The sequence below is a fragment of the Crinia signifera genome, chromosome 2, assembly GCF_055691185.1.
Source record: "Crinia signifera chromosome 2, ASM5569118v1, whole genome shotgun sequence".
In the NCBI taxonomy this organism is placed as follows: domain Eukaryota; kingdom Metazoa; phylum Chordata; class Amphibia; order Anura; family Myobatrachidae; genus Crinia; species Crinia signifera.
Window position 1 is genome coordinate 334648275 of NC_139218.1, and position 26929 is coordinate 334675203.

Genomic DNA, 26929 nt, shown 5'->3' on the forward strand with positions numbered 1-26929 from the left:
GTCCCGCTGCGGGGGGGTGGCAGTTGGGAGACCCCCCAATGTAGTAGAATAGACGCTGTGCGCATGCGCACAGCGTCTATTCTCGTATGAAAATGAGGTCGCGGCTAATTAGCATAAGCCGCGCCCTCATTTGCATACGCCACGCCCCCTCTTCGCCGCGCGAGTGTCCCTACTTCTTCACATGAAAAGTTGGGAGGTATGCCGTGCGTCCCAGGCACTGCACACGCCACCGTGCGTCCCAGGCACTGCACACGCCACCGTGCGATCCAGGCACTGCACACGCCACCGTGCGTCCCAGGCACTGCACACGCCACCATGCGTCCCAGGCACTGCACACGCCACCATGCGTCCCAGGCACTGCACACGCCACCATGCGTCCCAGGCACTGCACACACCATTTTAATGAAGCAACACTGAGGCCTGATGCAATACTTTTCCCCTATATCTAGTAAGCACAATCATGTTATTACATTGAATACCTGTCATGCCGAAGGGATTTGAGATCCACATACACTGTTGTAGGATCTGGCCCTGAGGTTCCCTGGATGTGAAATAAGAAAACAATTTACATGATACAATATATTCCGCCTGCAACATTCTGGAATTTGAATTAAACAATCTGAACGTAACTTCAAAAGGAAAATAAAAAAAAACCCAAATGATTATTTCCTGTGAGTGGCTATCACAGAGGAATGATAACATAATGTAATATGTGCAGAATGATATTTACTAACAGAAGAGAAAGTGCAGAAAGGTGAAATCTAAAACAGATTTATAACCCAAGCTCTTTTAAGTCAAAGAAAATGTTTAAAAAATAACTTTATATTGCGGAATCATTTAAGAAACCTAAATAATTATTTCTGTGTACAAAAATGTGATTTATGAATTTCTGTACATTTAAAGAAACACTTAAGTCACTTTTTCAAATCATGGCGCCTTAGAGTATCAGAAATGTTTTCATGGCACCCCTGGGTCAAAAGCTTCTTAGTGAAAGTATTACAGTAAATAAATTGTGTTAATCTGTCATCCTTAGGCTCAGGTATGTGGTGAGGGATCCACTTTTCTTTGTCAACATATTTTATGATAGGAAGCCACAAGCACTGCTTTTACTTATTACATTGACCATAAATAATTTTTAATGGTCATGTACCACCAACCCAGGGCACCCCTTTAAGGGCTCTGCGGTATCCCAGGGTGTCACGGTGAACAGTTTGGGAACCGCGGACTTAAGTATCCAATAAAGAGAACACATAGCAATGCTCAATGACTTTGTCAGTGCATCATGGTGCACCTGACTGTCCTACCCTCCATGTACCTTTGTACAGATCTAGATTGTATCTAATGCTCTGTCCTTACATGTCTTTTACTATCTACATGTATGGTATTATCCTATACAGGATTTGTAACCCAGTGCTGGACAATGTGTGGGTAAATGATACAGCATAGTGGGGCAGATGTTCAAAATATCACTACTTCTTAACAATCAGACTTGCAATCGGGATAAAGAAAGCTAGTCTGAAACTCCACCCAACTCCATACACAAACACCCACTTTTCTATGGAACCACGCCTCTCTCTGGATTGGCACTATGGGATAGTTGGGAAGTTTGCATATAGGACAAAGTACAATTTTAGGGCTTAATAGTTAGGTTGCATTGCTATCTGAGACTACATAAGGTCTGTACAAGAAAGATGATTCCGTATAAAGACTTTACTAATGTTACATTTATGCCCTCATACACCATTGCTCTAGTGGTGGTGCCAAACTGCCCCTCCCAGCATGCCAAGTCCTGTGAGACTTTACTAGTATTGGATGTATTTTGTGCTTCTTTTATTGCATAAAATACATCTCCGTTGCAATGAGATGCTACAAGGGCGCACAAGGACACTGTGCCGATTTAGTTTATAAGACACTTGTATATAGTATGACCAAACCTCCCAACTGCCCCGCTTTTAATGGGACCGACCCATTTATTTGGGACGGTCCCTTGTCCCACCCGGGGCCGGCAGTATCCTGAGGCGGAGGGGGCAAGTTGGGAGTCCCCCCTGTCACCCATAAATAGATGCTGTGCGCATGTAAACAATGTCTATTCCTGCAGCCAGGGACTGGAAACTTTGGGCTGAATTAGACATTAGGGCAGACTAAGAGGTAGAGGGGTGTTAGCAGTAGGCAGCATTTTTTGCATAGCCATGGATGTTTGTGCAAGGGTCTGTGTCGTGGTAGATAAGGTATAAACCCAGGGTGGAGGTGCCTGCATAATATTAGGTGATATCGGCATAGGTATAGCAGGCGATACCTGATCCACCAATGCACCCATGAGCTGAGAGAAAGCAGCCCAGGAAGGCTCCTGAGATGTGGAAGCTATGTTAGTCTGACCTGGGGGAGTGTAACAATGAACACCTGTTCAGACAGACCTGCAGCACAGGATTTACATGAAAGCAGGTTAGTGGAGTCTAACCGAGTGCATCCCTTTCTGTTTGCCATAGTAGCAAGAAAGAGGATGTCCACGCTCACTTTAGGTATATATGCCTCAAGGGAGACCTAGTGTGGATATATAAGTATGCGACAAAGGAGAAACCCCTTATTAACACTACTGGTCACAGAGTGTAACAAGCAAACAGTGGATAGAAATATTTCAATATACTGATAAATCAAGAGAGCAGACAGCAGAACTAGCACAACATTCACATACAATGCAGAAAATAGAAGTACAATAAACAGTACAAAACACTGCAATGAGCACTCTTACCAACTATACTAAGCTTCTATGGTAGGATATAAAACAGACTATTTTAGAGGGGAGACCTGCCCAGTGTTCCCGGAGACCTGTTAGCTGCATGTAGAAGATCTGCGGGAAGGATGGAGTGAGTATGGCAGCTTGAAGCCCGCGGTAGACTGGCACCAAAAGCTGGGGGAGGAGCTACAGTTCGGCACCTCCCTTCCCCCACCGGTACTAAGTGCCCTGCATAAATCAGGTAAGAAAACCCGGATCTGCTCAGTGCCCTGGTGGCCTAGTGGAGTCCCTGCCTCGGCAGGCAGCATCCACGCCAGCGCTGCGGGCCGTCTCCTGGAACTACGGCAAGACAGCAATTTAATGCCACTCCCCGAAGGTAGCGCTTTCCTGTCCCCGTATGTCGGCCAAGCTGTCCAACGATCCAAAGCCTGTGCAGTGCTAGACGCCACCTCTGCCGCAAGTACCCCTCTTGCATGAGGCCCTGGGGAATTTTCTGTGCCTGCGTGGGTGTCGAAGCTGCAGCGCTGAGAGTCACAGAGACTGACATCGCTTTCAGCTCAGTGAAAAAAAAAAAGGAAAATAATAAAGAAAGCTTAGGATTGCCCCATGGCAATCCTCACTGGAACTTAGAGATGGGGTTATAGGGAGAGGAGCTGAGCATCCTGTGATACCTTAAAGCTTTGCTGGTTAATGCACGGTCCTCTGGATCCGCTTACAACCCCCAAGGTTAACCCATGAATCCCAAAGAAGAAATGCGCCCAACGCTAGCAGAGTTGCATTGGAGGGTCCTGGCATCTAGAACGGTTTGGCATGCTGAGAGTAAATGTATGAGGACACACCTGTAAGTCTAAGGGTTAGCCCACACACTATTACATTAAGGCATATTTGTGATTTTCCTCAGCTGATAATTAGCTCATCGTGGTCACATATGGAGTGGAGACTCCCCTCTGTTTAACCAGCCGTCTCTCCTCTACATTCTCACTCATCAGGGAGTAGCTATAGAAGCGCTTTAGATGTATAGTACAGTATGCGATGGGCAATAGGCTTTATTATTTAAAAAAATGTCTTAGTGGGTATTCCAGATGTATTCCTATATTAGCGGGCATGATGGTTATCTATTAATTTAGGATTTGTTTTAGCATAACATATCAATATAAAAATACTGAACTTAATATGACTTCAGCATCAGTATACAGAGTGATGGGGCGATCTCCACTTACACAGTAACCCGGGGTGAGATTAACCTCCATTACCTGTAAACATATAGCAGTATTGACTCTTGATCCAAAGGTAGTACTGACAGCGCGGGGAGAAAGACCAATATCTTTGAAAAGTTTGGAAAAGGAATACGTGAGCGTGACTCTTGGGCGTTCTTCCGCTACAACCACACAGGTCCGCACGTAAGACAGATTTATGCCTCTCGTCTATGGGAAACAAAATTGTATGAGATTAAAAATGCATTTTTATTTGAATTAGCACCCTGCCTACACCAAGCCCCTCCGATCTTTAGAATTGGCAGTTACTATTTGCACAGGTTTCCTTTGACATTAAATTCAATTTAACAAACAGAACAATTAAAGGTAATGAGTGAATCATTGTTTATGTGCCCATAGCAGCAGCTGAGATGGAGGAGATTCTATAGACATACTGTACATCAGAAGTTGGCTTTAGAGAGTTTGATTTGGGTGAGTTATTTTGTTTCTGTGCAGGGTAAATACTGGCTGCTTTATTTTAACACTGCAATATAGATATCAGTTTAAAGTACAAACCTAACCCAAATCTACACCCCTTTCACACCGCCGCAAAAACCCGGGTTTTCCCTTGTAGACCCGGGTCAGCGGTAGTGTAAAAGGGGTTAACCCGTGTCCCTTTACACATCACTTCTACCCAGATCCTGACCAGGGTAGAACATGGGTAATACCTGGGTAGAGGGCAGTGTAAATGGGTATGCCGGGTCATCCGACCCGGCTCCCGTTTACACCAATGGAGAAACCCCAACCTCCGGACCGCAGTGTCCTGCGGTCAACATGGAGGTTGGGCGGGGGGCGCACACAGCCGCCGCTGTTGTCTGCTGTACTCTGCAGACAGCAGTGCAGGCAGGGAGGAGGTGAATGGATGCCTGTGTGCGGCAGCCATTAACCCCATTGGACCAGGGCTGGGGGGGTGCACGGGGGCAGCCCAGCAACTTACCTTGGTGGGCTTGCCCCCATGATGTCATCTCCAAGCGCGGAGCCAGTTTACATTGCAGGTAGGCACCACAGTGTAAACGGTGCAAATCCTGGATCCGACCTGGCTTGGATCAGTGTTTCAAATGCCGGGTCGGTTCCGGGATTTGGGTGTAAAAGGGGTATAACGCTCTCTGCACGTGTTACATTTGCTCCCCCCGCAGTGTCCATGGTTTTGTCCATTAGAGAGAGAATTTGCTTTTGCAAGTGCACCAGAATCAGGCCCTGTGTGTACAGTACAGAATATTCCAAGTCTTACCTTCAGCACCTCAATCTGGTTACCGAGTCCTTTCGAGCACATTTCCATCACAGAATAGGAACAGAATGTGTCTCTGATCTTGTACTGACTCACTGCAGAAAGCCACAGGAATAAGTTGGATTCCAACTCCATAGGAGGAATTAATATAGACTGGTGACCAGAATACACACTGCAAATATAATAAAAAGTAATTATAAAATAGACAGACACAGAATGTGACAACATATAAGCACTTGGCCCCTCTAGTCAGACCCTTTGAACAAAAAAAATAAAAAAGACTTCAGGTAACTTGTTAGTTCCTGCTTAGTTCTACGTCATTCCCTGTCTTCCAAGTATATGTAGTGACCATGCTGACTAGGACTATATGAACACAAAGGACATTAGGAAGTGCAAAACCCACTTTGTATCTGGTGACAAGGGGGGCATTTTTAGGGGTGTCTGCATACACAGAGGGGCACGTGGCTCTTTCTACACAGTAAAAGCAAGTTTGAAACAGTGCCTATCTGAAGGTCTTGGAGAGTTCTGCGCATCCATGTTGCTATTCAGCAGAGAGACGCATTCATAGCTGAAAATGTCCAACCCATGTAATAGTGTCATTGAGCACTAAATGACACAAAATGGCCAAATAAGGTTATGGGACATTGGGGCAGATTTATTAAGCTTGGAGAAGAGATAAACTGGAGATAAAGCGGAGAAAAGGTAAAAGGAGATAAAGCACCAGCCAATCAGCTGTGTTTGAAAAAGACAGTTGGGAGCTGATTGGCTGGTGCTTTATCTCCTTTTACCTTTTCTCCGCTTTATCTCCAGTTTATCTCTCCTCCAGGCTTAATAAATCTGCCCCTGAAAGAGAGGGTGGATGTGAGTACGGATGGTGTAATGGTAATGGTTAGCATTACTGCCTCACAGTGCTGAGGTCATGAGTTTGTATATTCTCCCTGTACTTGCGTACGTTTACTCTGATTTCCTCCCACAATCCAAAAATATTGGCAGGTTAATTGGCTCCCAAAAAATTAACCCTATAATGTCTGTGTGTGTGTGTGTAAATGTGGTAGGGAATATAGATTGTAAGCTCCACTGGGGCAGGGACTGATGTGAATGTTCAACTATACTCTGTAAAGCGCTGTGGAATATGTGTGCGCTATATAAGAAACTGTTAATAAATAAATAATGTGAGGACTGCAGTTATTAGTACACTGGCACACTAAAGCCCTGTACACACTGAAAGCAGCTTGGTTTTCTCATCTGAACGGCTTTCAGCATGAATGCCACCCTGTGTGTACAGGGCAGCGATGAGTGGTGAGAGCTCCTGCAAATCGTTGCCTGCCGCTGCTCATCTGCTGGTATTACCTGCAATGGAAAGACATCCACCCCTTGGGAAAATGGCAGGGCAGGGGGGAAAAGCTCAGTGTTTATGTACTGAGCGGTTTTCCCCATCATCGTGCACCACACACACTGGGCATAATCGCCCAGTGTGTATGGACTTTAAGGTGCACTAGGAGGATTAGCCAGAGATATCTGTATACAACTTTGAAATGTTCTCGTAGGTCTCATAATTAAGATATAGACATTAAAAAACATAATACTGAAAAGAAATTGACATAAATTGTAGTAAAACTCCCCGCCCCGATTTTTATAACCAACCTGCAAAGGCACCAGAGTACAAAGCCAAGCCCACAATAAGGATCCAGGCAAATGGCAATCTGACGTGTAGAGTACAGCTCACACTGTAATTTTATTGCCCGGCAAATTGCATTTACAGATCCATGGCTCATCTGTAATAAAAGAGATGGAACGGCTTAAAAAAGGAAAAACAGTTTGTAATTATTTCTTCATTAACAGGAACATCCCCTACATGCAGCCACTCCCTTCTTCCTGTAATAGTTGTATGGAAAGTATTACTGAAATAAAGGGTAATGTGCAGATCTCTAGGTCATTTGAGGCCACCCGTACCGCCCCTGACAGTTATCAGGTTCCCTGGCATATCTATAATGGGTGCACGGTGTGCAGCGCACAGGGGCCCCTGATGCAGGGGGGCCCACACACCACACACCCTGTACCCATTTAATTATACCCACCTCTCCCTTTGCATCCTGGCTGGTTCTTACAAACACTGTACGTATGCCAAGAGAAAATGCTCAGCAACATCTTATAGGATCTGGGGATTGTGTAAAGGTGCATACACACGGGCAGATTTCACCCAATTTCTAAGCAATATGACCAGATTGCTTAGAAATAGAGCATTGAACACTCCGTGTGTCACTATTGCCAGGGCCGAAACTAGGGTTTCCGGCGCACGGAGCAAGGCAGTCATTTGGTGGCTCCCCCCTGAATGGGGCAGGACCAAATGACTGCCTTGCCCCTGGCGCCGGAGGCTGAGCGACCCACCGCGCCCACATACCTATGTGCAGCGGGCTCCGGGGATGGGCAGCTTTCACTTGTAGCAAGCTACGTTATTTGCCTGGCAGCGGGAAGCGCTGCTGATTTTGAAAAGACTTGTTGGACACTGATTGGCTGAGAGAATTCAGCCAATCAGCGTCCGGTTAGTCTTTTCAAAATCTGCTTCTGGCCCAGCAAATAGCGTAGCCTGCTTCCAGCTTCCGTTATGTTCGTCCCCGGAGCGCCGGCCGGACCTGACAGCGCCCACCCCATGCAACGCCAAGGGAGCGTGAACCCCTAGGCCCCCTCACACAGCATCGTGAGGTGCATGGCGAGCGTACCACGATGTGTGCGGAGTGATTGTGCTTAAGCCCGTCACTCAGCAAGGAGGCCGGGTTGCCTTGTGTATGGGGCTTAAGAGCTCTCAATATATTTATATATTTAGTTCGGTCACCAGTGGCTTGCATCTGTCGCGCTCATGCCTAGCACCACATATTGATTTGACGTGTATTACTATTGCTACGCAGGACTACTTTGTATGCTTCAAGCATTAAGTGTAAGTTGTTGTAACTTCAACCTCCTGATTTGAAGTGGTTTACTCTTGCATCCTATAATTTACATTCCATATTATTAGTTTTGTGATGTATAATTTATTGATTCCAACCGTGCAATGACTTATTACAGGAAATGCACTTTATGTTATTGAACGTCTGTTTTGTATATTTGGTTCCTCACTATAGAAAACAACAAAATATACTTGATTTATAAAAAAAAAAAAATTATATATATATATATATATATATATATATATATATATATATATATATATATATATATATATATATATATATATATATATATAAATATAAACAAAGTACAAGATTTTATTTCAGGCTTGCCGATTTATAAATGCTCCTATCCGGGAGAAGCCCGGAGAGGAGACTTTCCTTACCTGGTCGGGGGGCGGGACTTGACTGAGTCATTAAGCCCCGCCCCCATTACGGGAAATAGGAGAAATTACTGATCTCTATGGAGGGGGCGGGGCTAAAATGGCACGATTGTGCCATTTTAGCCCCGCCCCCTCCTCTGAGACCCGCGGATTGCGGCATTTACATGCCGCGATTTGGGGGGGCTCAGGGGGGTCCCCCAGATTCCGGGAGGGTTGCCCACCCTTCCGGGGGGCCGGGAGGGGGACCCGATTTTCGGGAGACTCCCGGGAATTCCGGGAGGGTCGGCAACCCTGTTTTATTTTCACTTTATTTTTATTATGCATATGAACAGGGTTTTACAGAGAAGCTCTTGGAATATTCCCCATTGTAATCATTCCCTTGGTGATTAGAGAATCAATTTTACTCTTTTATATAATCATATAAAACTCCATGACTATCTGCAGTTGTAAAAGATCATAGTCTATTGCATCACACGATGTGTGACTAAGCCCTTTCCGGTCACAACCCACACACACACAGGGACTGCTGTGTGGGATGTGACAAAAATGTGACATTAAAAGTATGTACTGTGAGACCATGATCTCCTTGACACTTACCTTTACCCCCGTGAGCATGCCTGTTGTGCTAACACTGAAATCGAGGTAGGCCAGCATTTCAGGCGTAGGTGGTTTATACATCGGAAGTGCCCGCTTCCTGGGCAAATCATCTGAAATCAGAGAAGAAATGTAAGGTTTATACAAGGCAAGCAATTCCAAGGTGGTTTTTCTAATATCCTTATCATTTAATGCAAGAGACACTTAATGGTTATGTTCTCGCTTGATTGCTGATAATTTTGTATCTATGGCGGACTCCTTTAAGTTTTTGAGGTCTAAAGTTTCACAAGAACTCTGGTGAGGGCCCAACATTTCCAAAGACATACCAGAGGTTGTATTTCATGCTCAGGTTTTTTATTCTGTGATAATTCTTGCTGTGATTTGTTTAAATTGCTGCCACTAGGCAGATCGTTATAAAGCGCTGCCTGCTAAGACAGCTGGACATCTTAAAAATGATAAAAAAATGACAAGCAAATCGCTTGAGGAACAATTTAGGAGATGTTTTTAACATGATTTGTACTGTACTACTGCAGGAATGTAGGATATTTGTACTTATAGAAGTGTACTGGAAGTGGTATGTATGTTGTTTGTTTATATGTGTGGGTACTTGGCGCAGTGGCAAACCGGAGTTACATTCCTGGTATATGGGTGTATAGCTGGTTAATAATGTTGATTCTGATGCAAGAACACTGGCATCCAAGTAATCATTTCAGATCTTGTTTCACCTAGTTTATTACACCCAGTACTTCACTGGCCAGAGCCGCTATATGCCAGGGATCCCACTCGTCTAATAGCTTTATCTAAGAACCAGGTGGGTGTTATATGGTCAACTAATTAAAATATATGCAGTTTATTACAGCAGTTCAACTCACATCTTCCCCTCTACTACACCATTTTAAGACGGTTAATAACATATAATTGCTGCTTCTGTATTACAGAACCCAACGGAGTCCTGTGTATAACCGCAACATGGAGCAGCCTGAAGTAAAGCTGATTGGTGAAGGGAGTGCGCCACCCCCTTTATCCACTGCCCAGTAGTCCAATGTCTGTGGTTTACACACTCCTGAACAAACATGCATTACAAGGTGTGAGGAGCAGTTTATGCATTATAGCCTATCATACCCTACTTCGTGGGTGCTCTTCAGACTGCTATTTGATTTGTTGTTTCTCATTTTCTGAGGCGATTCCATTTTGCCCAATACATATAAAATGTATACACATATTTCTATCATATTATACTCAAAGTTTTGCTATATTTATATATTGTTACATCATATATAGGCTTATTTTATTTTCCTGTCCTGTATTAGTAAATTATATCTTGATGTAATTCTTTTGTATGCTGCTATACCAGGGTTGCCGACTTTCTTCTTCTCCTCTCCGGGAGAAGCCCAGAGAGGAGAGATTCAGTAGCCGCTCAGGGGGCGGGGCTTAAGCGTGACATCACCAAGCCCCGCCCCCATGCTGTTAAACCAGCTAATGTAGTGATCTCCGTGGAGGGGGCGGGGCTAAAATGACGCGATTGTGTCATTTTAGCTCCGCCCCCTCCTCTGAGACCCGAGGATTGCGGCATTTTAATGCCGCGATCCGGGGTACAGCGGGGGTCCCCCCTGAATCCGGGAGGGTTGCCCACCCTTCCGGGGGGCCGGGAGGGAGCCCCGATTTTCGGGAGACTCCCGGAAATTCCGGGAGGGTCGGCAACCCTGTGCTATACATACTTTTTAACTGCCGACTAAAACAAACACAAACTGTCAGTAACTAAGGGACAGATGTATTGAGCCTGGTGAAGAGATACTGTGGAGATAAAGTAGAAGGTGATAACACACCAGCCAGTTGGCCCCTAACTGTAATTTTTTAACAGTTGATTGGCTGGTGCGTTATCACCTTCTACATTATCTCTTCACCAGGCTTAATACATCTGCCCCAGAGTCACCAGCATCAAATAATCTACTATATTGCAACATATAAAGTATTTTTATATAGGATAACTTCTGAATTACAAAGTGAAAATCCTAAGCTAAATGTATTACTTGCCTGTCTCTATGATGGTTGGCCATGTTTTCACATCCACAGCTGCTACTGCTTCTTTGGACTTTAGCAATTTCAGTAAGATTTGTGTTGTGAGAATACAGGAGGCTTTACTGACCTATAAGGAGAGATAAATGTAAATAATAACCCAAGGCTATGGAACAAGACCAACAGCACTCAGTGGGCAACAGAACAGCAACTCATGCACACAAAAGCATATTAGTCAATGGAAGGAATGCAATGCAGTCCAAATCCGGCAGTCATGCAGTATACCGGACAATTCAGACTTTTTTTTTTTAAAGGGGCAATCATTTACATGGCAAAGCCATGCCTTGTAAATGATTACCCCTCTAAGCAAAATCCGAGTTTGCCCGTTATCCCACACGACGCCTGAACTCGGATTTCTGATGCCACTAGTCCCCTAAACCCGAACTCTCATGAGATTAGGGCCGTACAAGATGGCAGCCATGTGCATTAAAATCTTTAAGTAGAGTAAGGAGAAAAACCTCTACATCCATAGTGGGGATCTTGCTCAATCGCACGACTACAGGTACATAATAAACGTGACAGGTTTCTTGTATGAGGTGCACCTAAGTTTTGCATAGACAACATATTTAGCTAAAACAGGACATTAGAAAAATATGGCATTTAATAAACTGTTTTTTTGCAAAACATAATTTTAGGTTTATTCCCAACAAAGCTATAACTCGAGCTGAAGTTAACCATAATTAAAATGACAAAGTGTTAAATCATGACAGAGATCAAGGGCTGAAAGGCAATCCCAAATAACTTACATCTACAATCATTCGTACTGTAGGTAAAGTGGCGGAGAGGCTCTGAGCGTGAGGAGGTCGGACAGTTACGGGAATACAGCCAGCATACAAACACCCGTAAAATGCAGCAATCAACTCAATACCTGCATAGAAAAGATGGATGCAATGAATTAATAACAAATCAGGTGCTTATAAAATCATACAAAAAAAAGGACAATGTTACAAACTGGATTATGCATCCCAAGGTTCCGTTAAAACATGTGATGGAAAACAACGCCAATTAAAAATTAAGAGAAAATCTTGTACCTTTCACAATCATTCAGAGTATGAGCTCAATGATTCCTTGTAGCAAGGGTGCTATTAGGTACTGGGCAGATGCCCCATTACATTGTATCTAGCATTAATTCAGAAAAGTTTTCAATTTGCGCAAAGAGAACCCTTTATCTGGCCTTAAGAACCCACTATTGTGCTCTCGTGTGTTGCTCATCGCGCCTTCAGGTTGGTCATGCATGCAGCTCAATCTGATGATATCACCAATGATAGTATATCCGTGGATTTGGCCACTGATAATATATTGTTAAGTTGTTTTTAAGACTGCACAGTGTGTATGCACTACATCGTCTGTCCGGAAGTACAAGGGAAACCATTTGCACATTGTATAATGTGTACCAGCTTTTAGTCCTTACTTTTGAATGCCTTATTTCTAAATTTCTAAGAATGTAGTTAGTATGTAGCAAAAAGGTTAAATTTAAATCCAAATAAAGTTTTCCTGCAAAAGACGTTTGCCAAGTAGTCCGTTTATTAGCCATCTAGCATTACTAAGCTTGTACAGTGGGTGTAAAGTCTGCAACGCACTTACTGAATATGCACGTTTTCATGTCTATAATGTCAGACCTACACATCTGCTGTGATCTTACAACCAACAAGATTAAATATATCTGCCTGGCCCAAACAACGATATTGAAGTAAAGAAAAGATTTTGCAACTTAGTGATGGATTCCTATCTGTACCTATCTGAAAAGCCTAAACCCCAAAAGGCACTACACTGGGACAATATCTACCTAATAAAACAAACCCCAAGTATCAATTGTTCCTCTACCCTGAGTTATGCCTTCCCCAAAAAAACCCTCATAGACTAACATGCGTGACAAGTTGTTATTTCTGAAGTGGCAGAAAAAACTGACAGTTGGAAGTTTAGATCGCTCCCAATTGTCACTTTTGAGGTGTAGTCCCTCAAACACCATGCCCCCATCCGAAAAGTTCCCTATGGGAAAAATCCGTTTGTTGGATTCAGCCAAAGGTGATAAGATTTAGCTACAGTAATACCATCTTATATTTATTAAGGCACCGCATGCTATTGGTTCTCTTTAATAGACGTGACATCTTTACAAACACACAAATACAATACAAACAAGGGTTTCACCATCAGTTATGCCGGGAACAGTTATAGTCAGATCATACAGAAAAGGGCGACAAGTCACTGACCGGGAGGATATAGAAGCACCACGTTATCCCCAGCATTGAGGTGACCTTTCTCCACCAATGTGGCTGCTATCCGCTCTGCCTTCTTGTGCAGCTGTAAACAGGAAGCCGTACAAACAGCTGTGCCCTAAAACCAAACATTGAAATAAAGGGTTTACCAAAATATTCCACTGCCGTTTCGGTTTATAAATGGAGTGCTCCAAAACAGAATCCAAGAAGAATGACTAAGAGTACACTTAACACTCCATTACTGACATTCAGTCTCTAACACACATTTATTTTGTGACCAAAAAAACTCCTCATGTTATTACTAAACATAATGAGTGTTCGCTGCATGGGCATGTCATGTTTTCACAAGGCAAAGTATAAGCAGAAGGTAAAAATATTACCACAAATATATAATCAAAAGTAAATATATTGAAAAATGTATTTGTTAGATCAAACATCCCCCCCCCCCCCCCCCAAAAAAAGTAAATCTTTTAACCATAGAACATGTCGCTGATTTTAAGGTGCTACAGTTTTTTATGGTGAACAGAAAAGGCATGGTAAATGCTATTCAGGATATTAGGGTACACAAAAGGTTGACATGCACTGAGTCAACATGACTTAGATTGACACCTGAAATAGGTCAACATGCTTAAGGTCGACATGGCTGGAATGTCGACACAAGCATTAGGTCGACAGTGTCTAGGTCGACAGTGAAAAGGTTGACATGGGGGTTTCTCTTTTGGGGGTAAGCCGACATGTGTCGACAGGCGGTATTTCATGCACTACTATCCACTGCGGCGTAGATGGAGAATAGAATAGTGCACCAAGCGTACCAAGGCTCCATGTCCAAAGCATGGCAAGCGCAATGAGTCATGCACGATACGGTGTCCAGGTCTACTATGTCAACATTTGGGACCACAAAAGAGAAAAAAAAAAACCATGTTGCCCTTTTGACTGTCAACCTAATACTTGTGTCAAACTTCTATCCATGTGGACCGTAAGCATGTCAACCTATTTGAGGTGCTGAACTAAGCCATGTCGAGCTTCTGTGGTCAATCTAATGCATGTCACCCTTTGGTGGCTTGTCCCAGTGACCCATAGCCGAATATTTGTACACAATCTAAAAGTGTATGGAATCTTTAGAATTGTTTTTGAATATGATACTGTAAAATCTTGCATATAGCAGCCTTCAGATCATTATCGGTTCTTGGTGGATGTTTGTAGACCTCAGCTTTCTGATTGGCTGGGCAGAGGCCTTTTATGAAGCGGATGAGGATTGTTTTCCGCCCACTAATGAAAAGTCTGCTTGTTACTGTAGACCACGCATGTCCAAACTGAGGCCCTCCAGCTGTTGTGAAACTACACATCCCAGCATGCCTTGCCATAGTTTTAGCATTCCCAAATAGCAAAACTGTGGCAAGGCATGATGGGCCTTGTAGTTTCACAACAGCTGGAGGGAAATAGTTTGGACATGCTTGCTGTAGACAGACAAACAAAAATGAGCATATTCAGGAAATTACAGCAGTAATGGGTGAAATGACCCGCCAAATGATGCATAACTTCAAAAATGGACTACAAATGTGTATTACGTATGTAGGCCACTATCTGGTTAAGATCTTATTCACAACCAATTGAAAATAAACTGCAGTCTTACATTATATACTAACATTTTGAATAGCATGTTGTCCTTTACAATCTGGGAGTTTTTTTGCCTCACATTGTAGAATAAGAAAAAATATATGTAAAATGCTAAAATAAACATATAGCAGAAGATATACACTATCAGTACCTTGGCATTAAGCAGTATAAAGAGAATGTGGTCTGGCGAGGACTGAGCTCTCCACTGCAGCATTTCAGACAAGTAATGGTACTGGTAATAGAAATATATTAGATGTTATTTTCAGAGCATGGAAATGAATTCTGGAGAAGTAATTCACCATCACCATTAATACAAAAGGATATAAAAAAATGCATACTGTGTATATCAGAGCACTTGCACTTAACAGTCAGCCGTGGTATTTACTAAGCGCACAGCACTGACAGAGAACATTTGGACAAGCACAAATAATCTGCACAGTTTTCAGAAATGTAGGCTATTATGAACTGTTCCAAGTGTCCCAATGCACAACCTCATATTATGCAACTTTTTACCTTTTTCACCAAATCATTTTCTTCAATCTGTCCGAGATCTCTCCCAGATGCCTGAGCAATTCTCTTCCCTGCGACCAGATTACCGACCATAACTGAGGCAGGACCAACGCCTATAGTGCAAAGCACACAATGAAAGATGCAGATTAAGATCTGATCAGTCAAACTCTTTTTTTTCACTTTGTTTTATAGCTGTGTTAGACAAAAGCCTTTCCATTTGGAATGCAGATATTATTGGCAACTCATTTGTGGAACATGGCGGCACAGGGAGGTGTGGAACCTGCCATAAGCAGCTTTTAATTATGACATTCAAGATTTGTTATAAAGGAGACCCAATGACAGATTTCACATTTACAGAGCAAGACGTTTCTACACGAATGATGGACCTTGATACAAGCATCAGTAAATATACAGTTATTTAGCTAGAAACCAGCATATTCGCATTAGCACAGCAGAAATACAACATGTCAATTGTTGCCTCATATAAATGCCCCATTAACCATTTTCTTGGTGTTGTTGCCTCAGAAGTGCCCAGCATGGTTGCAAGTGGCAGGGGGCTATATATGTATCCTAATGAAACTAAAAGTTAATGATTGTTAATTCAAAAAAGTGGTATATTTTATCTAAAAAATATTTTTTTTTAAATTTCAATTGTTTCGTAGGTTTTAAAAAAATATCCTTAACCTAATCAAATCATAAATAAAGTTGACATTTTAGGAGCATTATACTTTTTTTTTTTTAATATCCAGTTATGTGGGTAAAATGTCTTGGACCTTATAGTTACCTGGCTGTTTTTGCCTTGGCTTTGGCAAGTTTGTTACACATGTGTGAGGACACATGAGTATGTTACACGGGTGCAAATTGCCTTCCAAAAAGTGCTGTTTTGTTTGAGATAAGTGAATTCCTCCAAGTGGCGTTTTTGGCAATGTGTTGGCTGGAATGAGGGCAAGACAGTAAACTCCTACTTGGTGGATGCTATCGATGGCCTGGACAAAAAGGAGAATGAAACATTGGTAAACTTACAACATTTTGGCAAACAAATAAAAAATATTTGGCATCACAAATAAAACTGTAAATAATTCCACTTCCAGAATTCATTGGTTTTGCAGCCATGACATTTCTCTGCTAAAACGAAGTGATAAAACTCTGAGAAACAGTCTACCTGCAGCACCCGGCTCATCCACTGGAATGAATCCTCCTCGGATGCATCGGGCCGCTGTTCAGCAACCACCACAATTCTTTCATCGTAGAAGACATTGACAGAAAACACAGCAATCCTGAAATAAATATACCAGCAGTTATACACAAACAAGCTCTCCACGTCAGATCACTAACTGCAGAACTGTTTGTACTTGGCTGGTAGCACAGCAGTCACCTGGGCAGTGTCAGATCTCTTCCCATCTGTCAGGGTTTACAAGTTTGCATACCTTTATAAGCCACTTTACATTAAGCAAATGATGTCTGGTGCATGTCGGAAGACGTTTCCAAACAGATTGTACTGAGTGGTCAGAGGGACAAAGTAGGGATGGCCAATAGTGTATTTGCCATCAATGGTGATCGTCGCATAACCCATTGATGGTAGGTGATTATTGTGTGTGGTGCCATAAATGGTCTTGCCATCTTCGCGCCACATGTCTATAAACACCCCCTCCAATAAACCTTACTGCATTTGTTTAACTTGCATTCTCTTTTGTGATCAACTTGTATTTTAGATCCATTGCGATTTAAGTTTATTTTAATGGTCTACAAACATGTATCCCTCTCAGTAAGTCAGTGAGTCTGAAATGCACATAGTCCTCACATGACTATCTTAGCTCAGGAGACTGGTGGTTAGAACACAGATTTTCTAGAAACTAAGGGGGGTATACAATCTCCCGCAGCCATCTCCCGACGGGGGAGATGGCTGCGGGGCCCTATTCAATGCTGTCTTCCCCGACAGTATTGAACAGGGGATCTCGGCAGAACAAGCCCGACTTCGCAAGCAGTCGGGCCCATTCTGGCGAGAGCGGCCGGGAAGTGACGAGCTTCTGGCTGCAGCTCGCGGCCACACCCCCTGCTCGTCCCGATGCAGGCGGGACATTGAATCCCACCTGCAAATTCTCGGTCGAGCAGACTGAGAACAGGACAGGGTCATGGCTGTCGGGCCAGCTCGACAGCTGTGACCCAAGATTGAACACCCCCCCCCCCAAGGGTGAAATTTAATAGGATGAGAGAATCAGCAAGTGAGAGATTAGGTAAGAATTCTCCAGGTTTTGTTTTTTTACACTTCATAATCAAACTGTAAATGTAAATGCAGTGTAAATGATTGCCGCTTAAAAAAAACTTTGGAGATATCTTACCAAATCTCTTGCTTTCCGATTCTCTCATCCTGTTACATTCCCCTCATAAGGTGCAGTCTTGATACATAAGGTTTGTTGGAACAGTTTACATATCTCCTAGTGCATTTTATGCTATTCAGGATTTAATCTGACCTCCTGCCATATATTTAAAGACATGGGACCTAACCCTTGAAAAATGTAGACTGCAGTAACAGATTGCACCATGTAACTGGATAAAGCTAACTTGCACACAAAAGTAATAATGGGCTTATTCAAACATCATAGTTTACTTATGGTGTAGTTCCATCATGTGGGTTATGTAAGTCACAGGTAAAGTATCAGTAAAAGTGCTGCAGACAGGACTGCGTTTAGCAGCTCACAATTAGTCATTACATTCATATTTACTGTATCGATGGTGACAGTGGGGCAGATGTATTAAGCCTTAACGAGAGAGAAATGCAAGGGTGATAAAGAGAGATAAACGTCCAGCCAATCAGATCCTTACTGACTTTTTTCAAACACAGCCTGTAACATGGCAGTTAGCAGGTGATTGGCTGGATGTTTATCTCTCCTTATCACCCTTGCATTTATCTCTTGTTAAGGCTTAATACATCTGCCCCATGTGCCTGGTTGAGACTTGTACGCAATGATGGTGGGGACATTATACATGTGCAGAACCGGTCCTGTGTCCTCATACACAGTGCCTCCTAAGCCAAAGCCTGATTGACAGACTGAAGGAATTTGGGGAGTGGGAAGGGTCTGTTCCTCAAAACTGAGGCGTGTCCTCTCTGTTTTGTGGGAGCGCTAAAGTCAGTGTCCGCGTCTGGCGACACAGATTGACTGACCTTGGCTGCGGAGAAGGAAATCTGAAGGTAACTCAGATGACTGATGGTCAGGCAGTCTGGAGACTCAACAGCAGGTCACGGAAGCAACTAAGAGGAGTCTATTTACACCAGACACCTCCGGCTGTATTAGCATGTAGCGGTATTACACAGCTGCTTCCCTGCTGTGCGATATTGTACAAATCTGAACCAAGCCCAATATACAGAACAATGCTACTATAGCAACACGAATCCTATTTAATATTCCAGAATAAAATAAAATGTTTTACCTTCCTCTGTACAACGTTTTAAGTGATTCCACAGCTAATGCAGTTGCTACAATGTCATCCGCATTGTGCCGCCTTCCACTCACCACCAATGTCCCATCCATTTTTCCCACCACAAACACAAGACTTCCCTGCAATAATAATGATAAAAAGTCATCATACATGAAACTTTAATTGTAAAGGCTATCCTGTTATATCGTCTATGGAGCAGACTGAATTCAATGTGAGCTGTGTATTTGATGAGCCCATCACTCAGTTCACACCTCTATGGGCTGGCCCTGGTGGTTTCTGCGCCTAATAGAATCAGCCACTATATATTTAATTGGTAATGGAAAATGAAAAACAAAAAGTGTTATGGGTCATACACCCGAGGCGATTACAGCCCCATTTCTAAGCGATCTAGCTAGTTTGCTCAGAAATGAAGCGTTGTTCGCTCGGTGGAGGCAATGCGCGGCCCACACTTTGCTATAGTCTGATTAGATATATACCGCATACAGTATAAAACGAGTCATCGCCAGTGACCGATTGCACAGCACACAGCATTGGTGCAGCGCGGTGTGCTCAGCGATCTGTGCTTAACTATATCACTCGACACTTCTCCCATCGCTCCCAATTTCTGTATTAGTTAGTAGCCTGACATTTGCAAACAGACATGCATGACACTAATTATTTGTGGTATAACTGATGGCAGTTGGTATACAACTGAACAAAATGAAAGGTAAAAAAAATGAATAAACAATAAAGTTAAAATGTATATGGAAACCATGCAACTAAATTTGTTGCACTATTTGGAATACTCGTTTCTTTATTTTTTGGGCAGATATTTGGTCTTAAATGGAAACTGTAAAGCGGTTTTCTAGGAGCCAGCTAGTCTATAAAATACATTCTCACATAGGGCCAGATGCACTAAGCCAGTGGTTCCCAACTGTGTGCCGTGTCACCCTGGGGTGCCTCGAGACACTTGCAGGGGTGCCTTGGATTGGTGGTCCAGGACCAATTCAAATTATTTATGGTCAATTTAGTAGGAAAATCCAAAGATGGTGGCTGCCAATTCTGTCCCTCAGCACATAACAGAATCTAAGCATGACATCTAAACACAATTTAGTTAATTTAATATTTCACAATAAGTAACTTTTGGCCTAGGGGTGCCATGAAAAATATTCTGATACACTAGGGCGCCGTGATTCAAAAAAGTTTGGGAACCACTGCACTAAGCCATGAAACGTGATACAAAGGAGAGTGATAAACCACCAGCCAATCAGCTTCTGCCTGACATTTTTTCAAACACAGTCTGTGACATGGCAGGTAGGAGCTGATTGGCTGGTGGTTTATCACTCTTTATTTTATCACTTTTGAAGCTTAGCCCATCTGCCCCATAAAATGTGTGTTATTATAGGCAAGGGCCTTAAAGGTCAGCTCCATGTACAGCTAACAAGCAGATCAAAAACAGAGAATAATAGTTACATACAGCCAACACTGACTGGAAAGAAAAATCCACAACATGATATTGGCATTTACTACTATATTCTACTACTACATATAGAATTTAAGATTATTATTACTAAAGCTTTTAATTCAGTTGACTTCAATACTTACAGAATATATAAAACTTACTAACTATTATTACAAATGTTATTTTACCCAAGCTGTGCGATAATATGGCGATAAGAACAGAGTAAATCCGAACCCGCTCATCTCTACTTTTTACCTACTTTACGTTCCTCACTGCAGGACTTTAAAGTGTGTATTATAGATAAAAATATTTTTTTTAATCAAATTATATTACTATTCTCTTTAATTCATAATGTGCCTAGTGCCATCAAAGTCTTTAGAGTTCTTGGCTATTGTAAGAAGAGTGGCATTCCCCCATTGTTGGCTTGGCTACGGGCACTTTAATATAGAGTTTGTTTGAACCAAACACGGAGGGGTGCAAGGATTATGGTTTCAATACTTACAGGTCCTACAAATCCTAGCAGGCCAGTCCTGGTGAAAGGCGTGTCCCCTACCGGGGCTCCAGTGGCACTAACTGGTAAGACCTGGAACAGAGAACGCAATGAGTTCCTATAAACAATAGTCCTGATTTCTAAAGAAGACAACAATAACTTCTGTTAACCCTTTGAGTGCCAATGTTGCTGTGAGAGATCCTCAAAATTTCAGCTGAAATGCCAGCGCCGCTCACAGCGACTGTTCTTTTAGTATAAATAATTACAAATACAGGCAAGTCAATTAATTGAAGTTTAGTTAAGTATTGCACCCAAAAAGAGAATAAAATGTGATTTCACCTACTGAGCAGCCATTTTGTATGTAAGACAATTCATGTCTGAATATGTGGTTTGAGTGGGAACATAATTCAGCATTCATTTTTGTGTGACATTTGTGGAGCATTGCAGGTAACATTCACAGAGCAATGACTCACTGAGCAGTAACAGATGGCCTCTTTCTGTAGAGAATGAAGGCTTGAAATTGAGAATGTTGCTTCTCAGCCAGACACTTGAAGATCATAATAGCACCTGTGATCAATCTACAGGCATGCTAGAGTGCCACTTTGCCAGTCTCTCAACAGACTACACACAAGCTTTGGTTTTCATCTAATTTGTGATACGACAGCAGACAACTCAGACCTTTTGCCAGCTTTAGCTCTCAAACCAGCTTTACTGGGGGCATGAGATGTAATCATTGCTAAACCTAAACATGCAATAGCTAAATATGTAATTGACAAACATGGTAACATTGTAAATGATCATTAAGCTTAAGCTGGGTACACACTGGGTAATATCTTGGCGGTTTGATACACTGTCCAATATATCGCGAGTCGTCATTAGGTGTGCACAATGGATATGACTGTGAACAAGGTCACAAACATATTGCGTATCAGGCTCCGTGTACCGGTGGTATGCCGCCTGTCTGTACACTTGCAGTGGGGGCTGATGTCAACACTGAATGCATTTAATGTAAGATATACATATTGGGTGTAATTTAATTGTGTGAGAGAATCAGAAAGTGAGAGATTTGGGAAGAAATATCCATTTTTTTTTTTATTCAAGTCTTTATTTTTGTACTCCAGTCCAATAATAAACATTGCAGTTTTACAGGAAAATAAGTGATATTGATGTACTGTAATTGTGAGAGATGTGCGTGGCTGCGCGCAGCTCAGAACTGAATTGACCTTTAAGACTATTTATCAAAAGGTTAAAATGTGGGATCTGCACCACTTCTGAAAATGAGGTTAAAGGTTGAATTTGCGGGATATATATGAGGTTAAAGGGGAATCCGGTATTCCCTGGAGGTAAACTAGAAAAAGGAAGTAATTTTCCACGTGCCCACAAGAAACACTAAAAACTTGAACTTGCTCAAAACCTACGCATTTCTTAGAAATAATACTCCATGTCTGTGTGCCATAAGCAAGAACCTCAATGAACACTAACAGTGCAGGTTTTAAGGAATCCATGCCTGAACATAGATGGAAGTATTAATTCAAGTGCAAGAGCAATATGTGGTAAGCATGTAATGAAGCCAGAAAAGGCAGAAAGAACGTGTGTCACTTAAAGAGATGGGCATGCACTAACAGTCTCTGAAAATTACCAGCCATTTCTTCTTTCTTCCTAGCCTGCCCCTCATCTGAATGGAACTTTAGTTTTCCTGCAGTGCACACAGTATAACAGGGAGTACCCGAGCCCCAGTTCAAAGAGTAAACATACAGTACCTAACCCGGATCATGCACTCACTGCTCGTTCATCTTCTGTCCATTGTTTTCAAACCGTGGACAGCAGGAGCAGTGAGACATCTATTTCGCTGGTCCTACACTATCCGGTACATCTGGTTTATTTTACATATACCATATGATTGAATACAGGGAGAATGAATATGCATTGGTAGCTATCTGGCAGCGCCATCCTTTTTTCTCATGACAAAGGTTGAGTACTTCTAAGTTATTTATTTGGCGTGTTCACATAGTCAATGGAACTGTGAATAAGTCATCATAGTATCAAGCATTATTTAGCTCTTGTGCTCAACCATGCTGGATAATTTGGGTTAGTGGGGGACATGCTGCATTCCCAAGCATGGCCCTCGTGTCTATATCCTCCATTGCCTGAATGTACAGAAGATGGTGGACATTACTAACCTTCCACAGGAGCATGTATTGTTAACTTAATTAGTACACAGACGGTATGTATGATATTGCCTTTAATGATGGTTGTTATCGTACATATTGTGTAAAGAAAAAAATCTACTTTCATTGTTAGATTTATGAAAAAGTGCCCCATAAAGGGATATTTTATTATGCATTTAGTGATTCTTGTGGAACTAATTAAGTCCCCTGTGCCCAAGTGTGGCTGCGCTTAAAACCTGGACTGTTATGATGGATACAAACTATAAGACAATCTGTCTGGTTGGAGCAAATATCTGGTAGTGTTTGGTAGCAAATTACAATCAATCTGCTTTCTTAGCAAACGGTCAATTGTCATTTTCTGCAATTCAATACCAGATTTTCAACTCATCCTGAAAGGTTGGACAGATATCTAATGTTGGGAACACACTAGAACAATTTGGGCTCAATTCCCCCAAATTCCATGCTTCTTAAGACCAACTATATGTAAAAATAGCAGAATTATGCATGTTTTGAATGCGATTCCGATGCGCATCCATGCCGGTCGCTTTCGAGATTTTACCTACTGCACTAAAGGTTCGTCATCTATATTGGATTGGGTGCAGTTCGTGGGCAGATCGTGTACTCCAATCCATCAAGCGACCATGGTACAATTTCAAGGAAATCGTTTTACGATTGTCGCACGATCATGGTCGTTCTGGTGTGTACCCTAACATTAGTGTGCCTTGAGGGCTGAGACAGACAAACACTGCTCTAGTGGGCCTTATACATGTATCGATTTCAGGACATTTTCTGAACAATAATATTTATGTTAATTACATTGCTCAGAAAATGCCCCTACATCGCTGGGCCATAGTGACACACAGCCCCACACGTCGCTATCGCCCGGAGATTCAAATCCAGCACACTGGATAAATCTATTATCGCCAGGAGTCAGGGCTAGTGTTCTTGTATGAGAACACTAGCCCTGACAGATCGCTCAGCGGCACAACGCTGTGCAGCGATGTGTGCTGATCAATCTAGCATAGCTCGGAACGCTCATTGACACACAGCACTATGTGTTTAGGCCCCATAGGTATTTGTGAAACTCTGTTGTAAACAAAATATTACAAACTCTACCATTACAGTCCAGAATTAAGGATATCCATGTTTTTTTCCCATTGTGGCACTAGAGTGCTATAAGTCAGAAGATGGTGCATAGGTAACATACAATATACATAATATTTGTAAATAATACACACCTCAAAAGTATTCTTGGTCACTCCTGCCAGTCCATAATAGGTCATACAGCCTCCTTTGTAACTTACACAGATTTCTCCAATCTCATCTGTTTTACATAATTGGGGCAAGCCGTCTGGTTTTACTATGCACATCACACCTGAAAGAGAGCAGAGCATCTCCAATCAGACCGCAACATACTACCATATTCATAACACTTTGCACTATTCAAAGCATCAATACATCTGAACATTGGTTAAACAATTACAAACTAAATCATAATTCAATATCGGTAGTAGTAATTTATATTCTGTATTACAATGTATTATACAGTGTATTGACAGCAACTTGAGCATAATTGTAGGGTAAAAAGTATAACCATCTCTTCCGATATGCCCCAATGCCTCCCAGTGAACTTCAGTATTGTTAAGGGGGGGGGCACTTCTATATGGGTTGCTAACAGAAGTCTACTTTTTTGGATTACAGAACTTTTTTTTACAATCGTCTTTCAGCAACAGACTCCAAGGGTTGGAGAGATGGTTTTTGATGCTGTACAAGGTTGATCAGTGTACCTCGGGACCATCCTGTCTCGGAGGTCTACAGACAGTTCCGTTGACTTCATGCTTGGTTTGTGCTCTGACATGCGCCGTTAAATTTGGGACCTTATATAGACAGGTGTGTGCCTTTCCAAATCATGTCCAATCAACTGAATTTACTACAGGTGGACTCCAATTAAGCTGTAGGAACATCTCAAGGATGATCAGTGGAAACAGGATGCACTTGAGCTCAATTTTAAGCTTCATGGCAAAGGCTGTGAATACTTATATACATGTGAGTTCTTATTTTTTTTTTTTTTTTTTCTCATTTCAATACATTTGCAAACATCTCCCAAAAACTTTTTTCACATTGTTATTATGGGGGGAAAAGTGAAGCGATGTGAACATTTTCCAGATGCACTGTGATAAATTTACCCCACAGTTTTTCACTGTGGTCTGAAAGGATGTTATATAGCTACAACTACCACCTAGTAATCAAGTACAGATATGGCTGATTATTTTGTGACATATACTCTTTGCTGTGGGACTTGCTTACCGCAGGTTTAATGTATATGTGAAGGGAGAGTTCCAGTTTTGGTCTGCTGTGAAGACTTTTAACTTATTTAGTTGGCAATAGACAATTGGGATTCAAATTGGAGGTTATGGCAACACACTCAAATGGCACAGTGACCCATGATTTGGCTCAAGATAAAGTAACTCAACAAACACAGAATTAGAATGACAGTAATATAATCCCTCTGGTATACTCACCTCCTGGCATTACATGTCCAACATCCTGTACTGTTAGTGCAGAATTTTTGTCTTCTGTGTTCACTCGTATAACCCCAAAACTCAAACCATTCATAGACAATATAGCTCTTCCAGGTAATGGAGCACCAGGAATCCCAGGCCTTAAAAATAATTTAAACAGGTTATATTTATACTGTATATAATACAAACATTGAATTCACAGCTGGATTTAGTTTTTTGGGGTATAAAATTAGAAAAATTATGCCCTGTCAATCAATATGCAACAGTGCCTCTGTCTTGAGATCGTCTTAAGGGGGTATTCAATCCAGGGAAAAAAAATTGCCCATTTTTTTTTTTAGTGAAATTGCTGCAAATTCGCATAGGTTTGATGAAGTCACTGCAGACTTTGACCATCCTGATTCACCTGATTATTGTTGATTTTTCGTCTGGAAAAATTTGTCCGGTATTGTATACCCCCCTTAGGCTCAGTAACCAATCACACAGCACTAGCACTGGACGATCTACACATTTTTAGTCGGCATGGGTCGATATCTAATTACTCCTTATCTCTATTGCTAAACAACCATACAGGTGTAAAATTAGTTCTCATCACAGACAGATGGCCAGATGCACTAAGCTTCAAAAGTGATCAAATGGACAGTGATAAACAACCAACCAATCAGCTCATGCCTGACATTTTTCAAACACATTCTGTGACATGGCAGGTAGGAGCTGATTGGCTGGCTGTTTATCACTCTCCATTTTATCACTTTTGAAGCTTAGTGCATCTGGCCACCTATAGGCCACCTTAGTGCATCTGGTCACCTATAGGCTGTGCACATACACAATAAATATGATAAAAGTAAGGGGCATCATGATAAATGACTTTCGCATTTGCAGTTTTCTTGGCCTCACAATGCTCCCTGCGACTGCAAGTCCAACTTACTCGGATGAACATCAATACAGTTTCAGCAATTACAAATGTAGGCAGGAGGTGGTATGCAGGCGGTGGCAGTATGCACCTCCTCCTGCAATTGTATTGCTAAGGATCGCACATACTAGGGGTAGCCAATTCCCGTCCTCGAGAGCTACAAACCGTTTACATTTTCCCGGTCTCCTCACAGAATCACACGTGAAGTAATTAGCTACACCAGTGGATCGTTTGTAATGTGTCAGTGAGTAATGAGTGCACTTGCGTACTTGCAAATTGGTCTGGAAAACATGAACTGTTGGTAGCTCGAGGACCGGAGTTGGCTACCCCTGGCATATGCCAAGTTGCTGCAAGTAACTTAATGTATACAATGCAAACTAAATCAGGTCCAAAGTACATTGGAA

General features: G+C 42.2%; 1 protein-coding gene across 2 annotated transcripts in view; it reads right to left on the reverse strand.

The window, feature by feature from the left end:
* DIP2B (DIP2 acetate--CoA ligase B (putative)) overlaps positions 1-26929 on the reverse strand; it is a 206896-nt gene that overhangs the window by 15529 nt on the left and 164438 nt on the right. For both annotated transcript variants that reach the window (XM_083169485.1, XM_083169483.1), the window contains exons 18-33: positions 25616-25755; positions 24332-24468; positions 20938-21018; positions 18986-19113; positions 16719-16833; positions 16341-16542; positions 15560-15669; positions 15198-15278; positions 13424-13547; positions 11960-12081; positions 11172-11283; positions 9141-9250; positions 6860-6990; positions 5219-5387; positions 3988-4158; positions 480-541 (exon numbers count right to left, since the gene is read on the reverse strand). In XM_083169485.1, the coding sequence (XP_083025611.1) occupies positions 480-541; positions 3988-4158; positions 5219-5387; positions 6860-6990; positions 9141-9250; positions 11172-11283; positions 11960-12081; positions 13424-13547; positions 15198-15278; positions 15560-15669; positions 16341-16542; positions 16719-16833; positions 18986-19113; positions 20938-21018; positions 24332-24468; positions 25616-25755 (1995 nt within the window). The remainder of the gene's footprint in view (positions 1-479; positions 542-3987; positions 4159-5218; positions 5388-6859; positions 6991-9140; positions 9251-11171; positions 11284-11959; positions 12082-13423; positions 13548-15197; positions 15279-15559; positions 15670-16340; positions 16543-16718; positions 16834-18985; positions 19114-20937; positions 21019-24331; positions 24469-25615; positions 25756-26929) is intronic.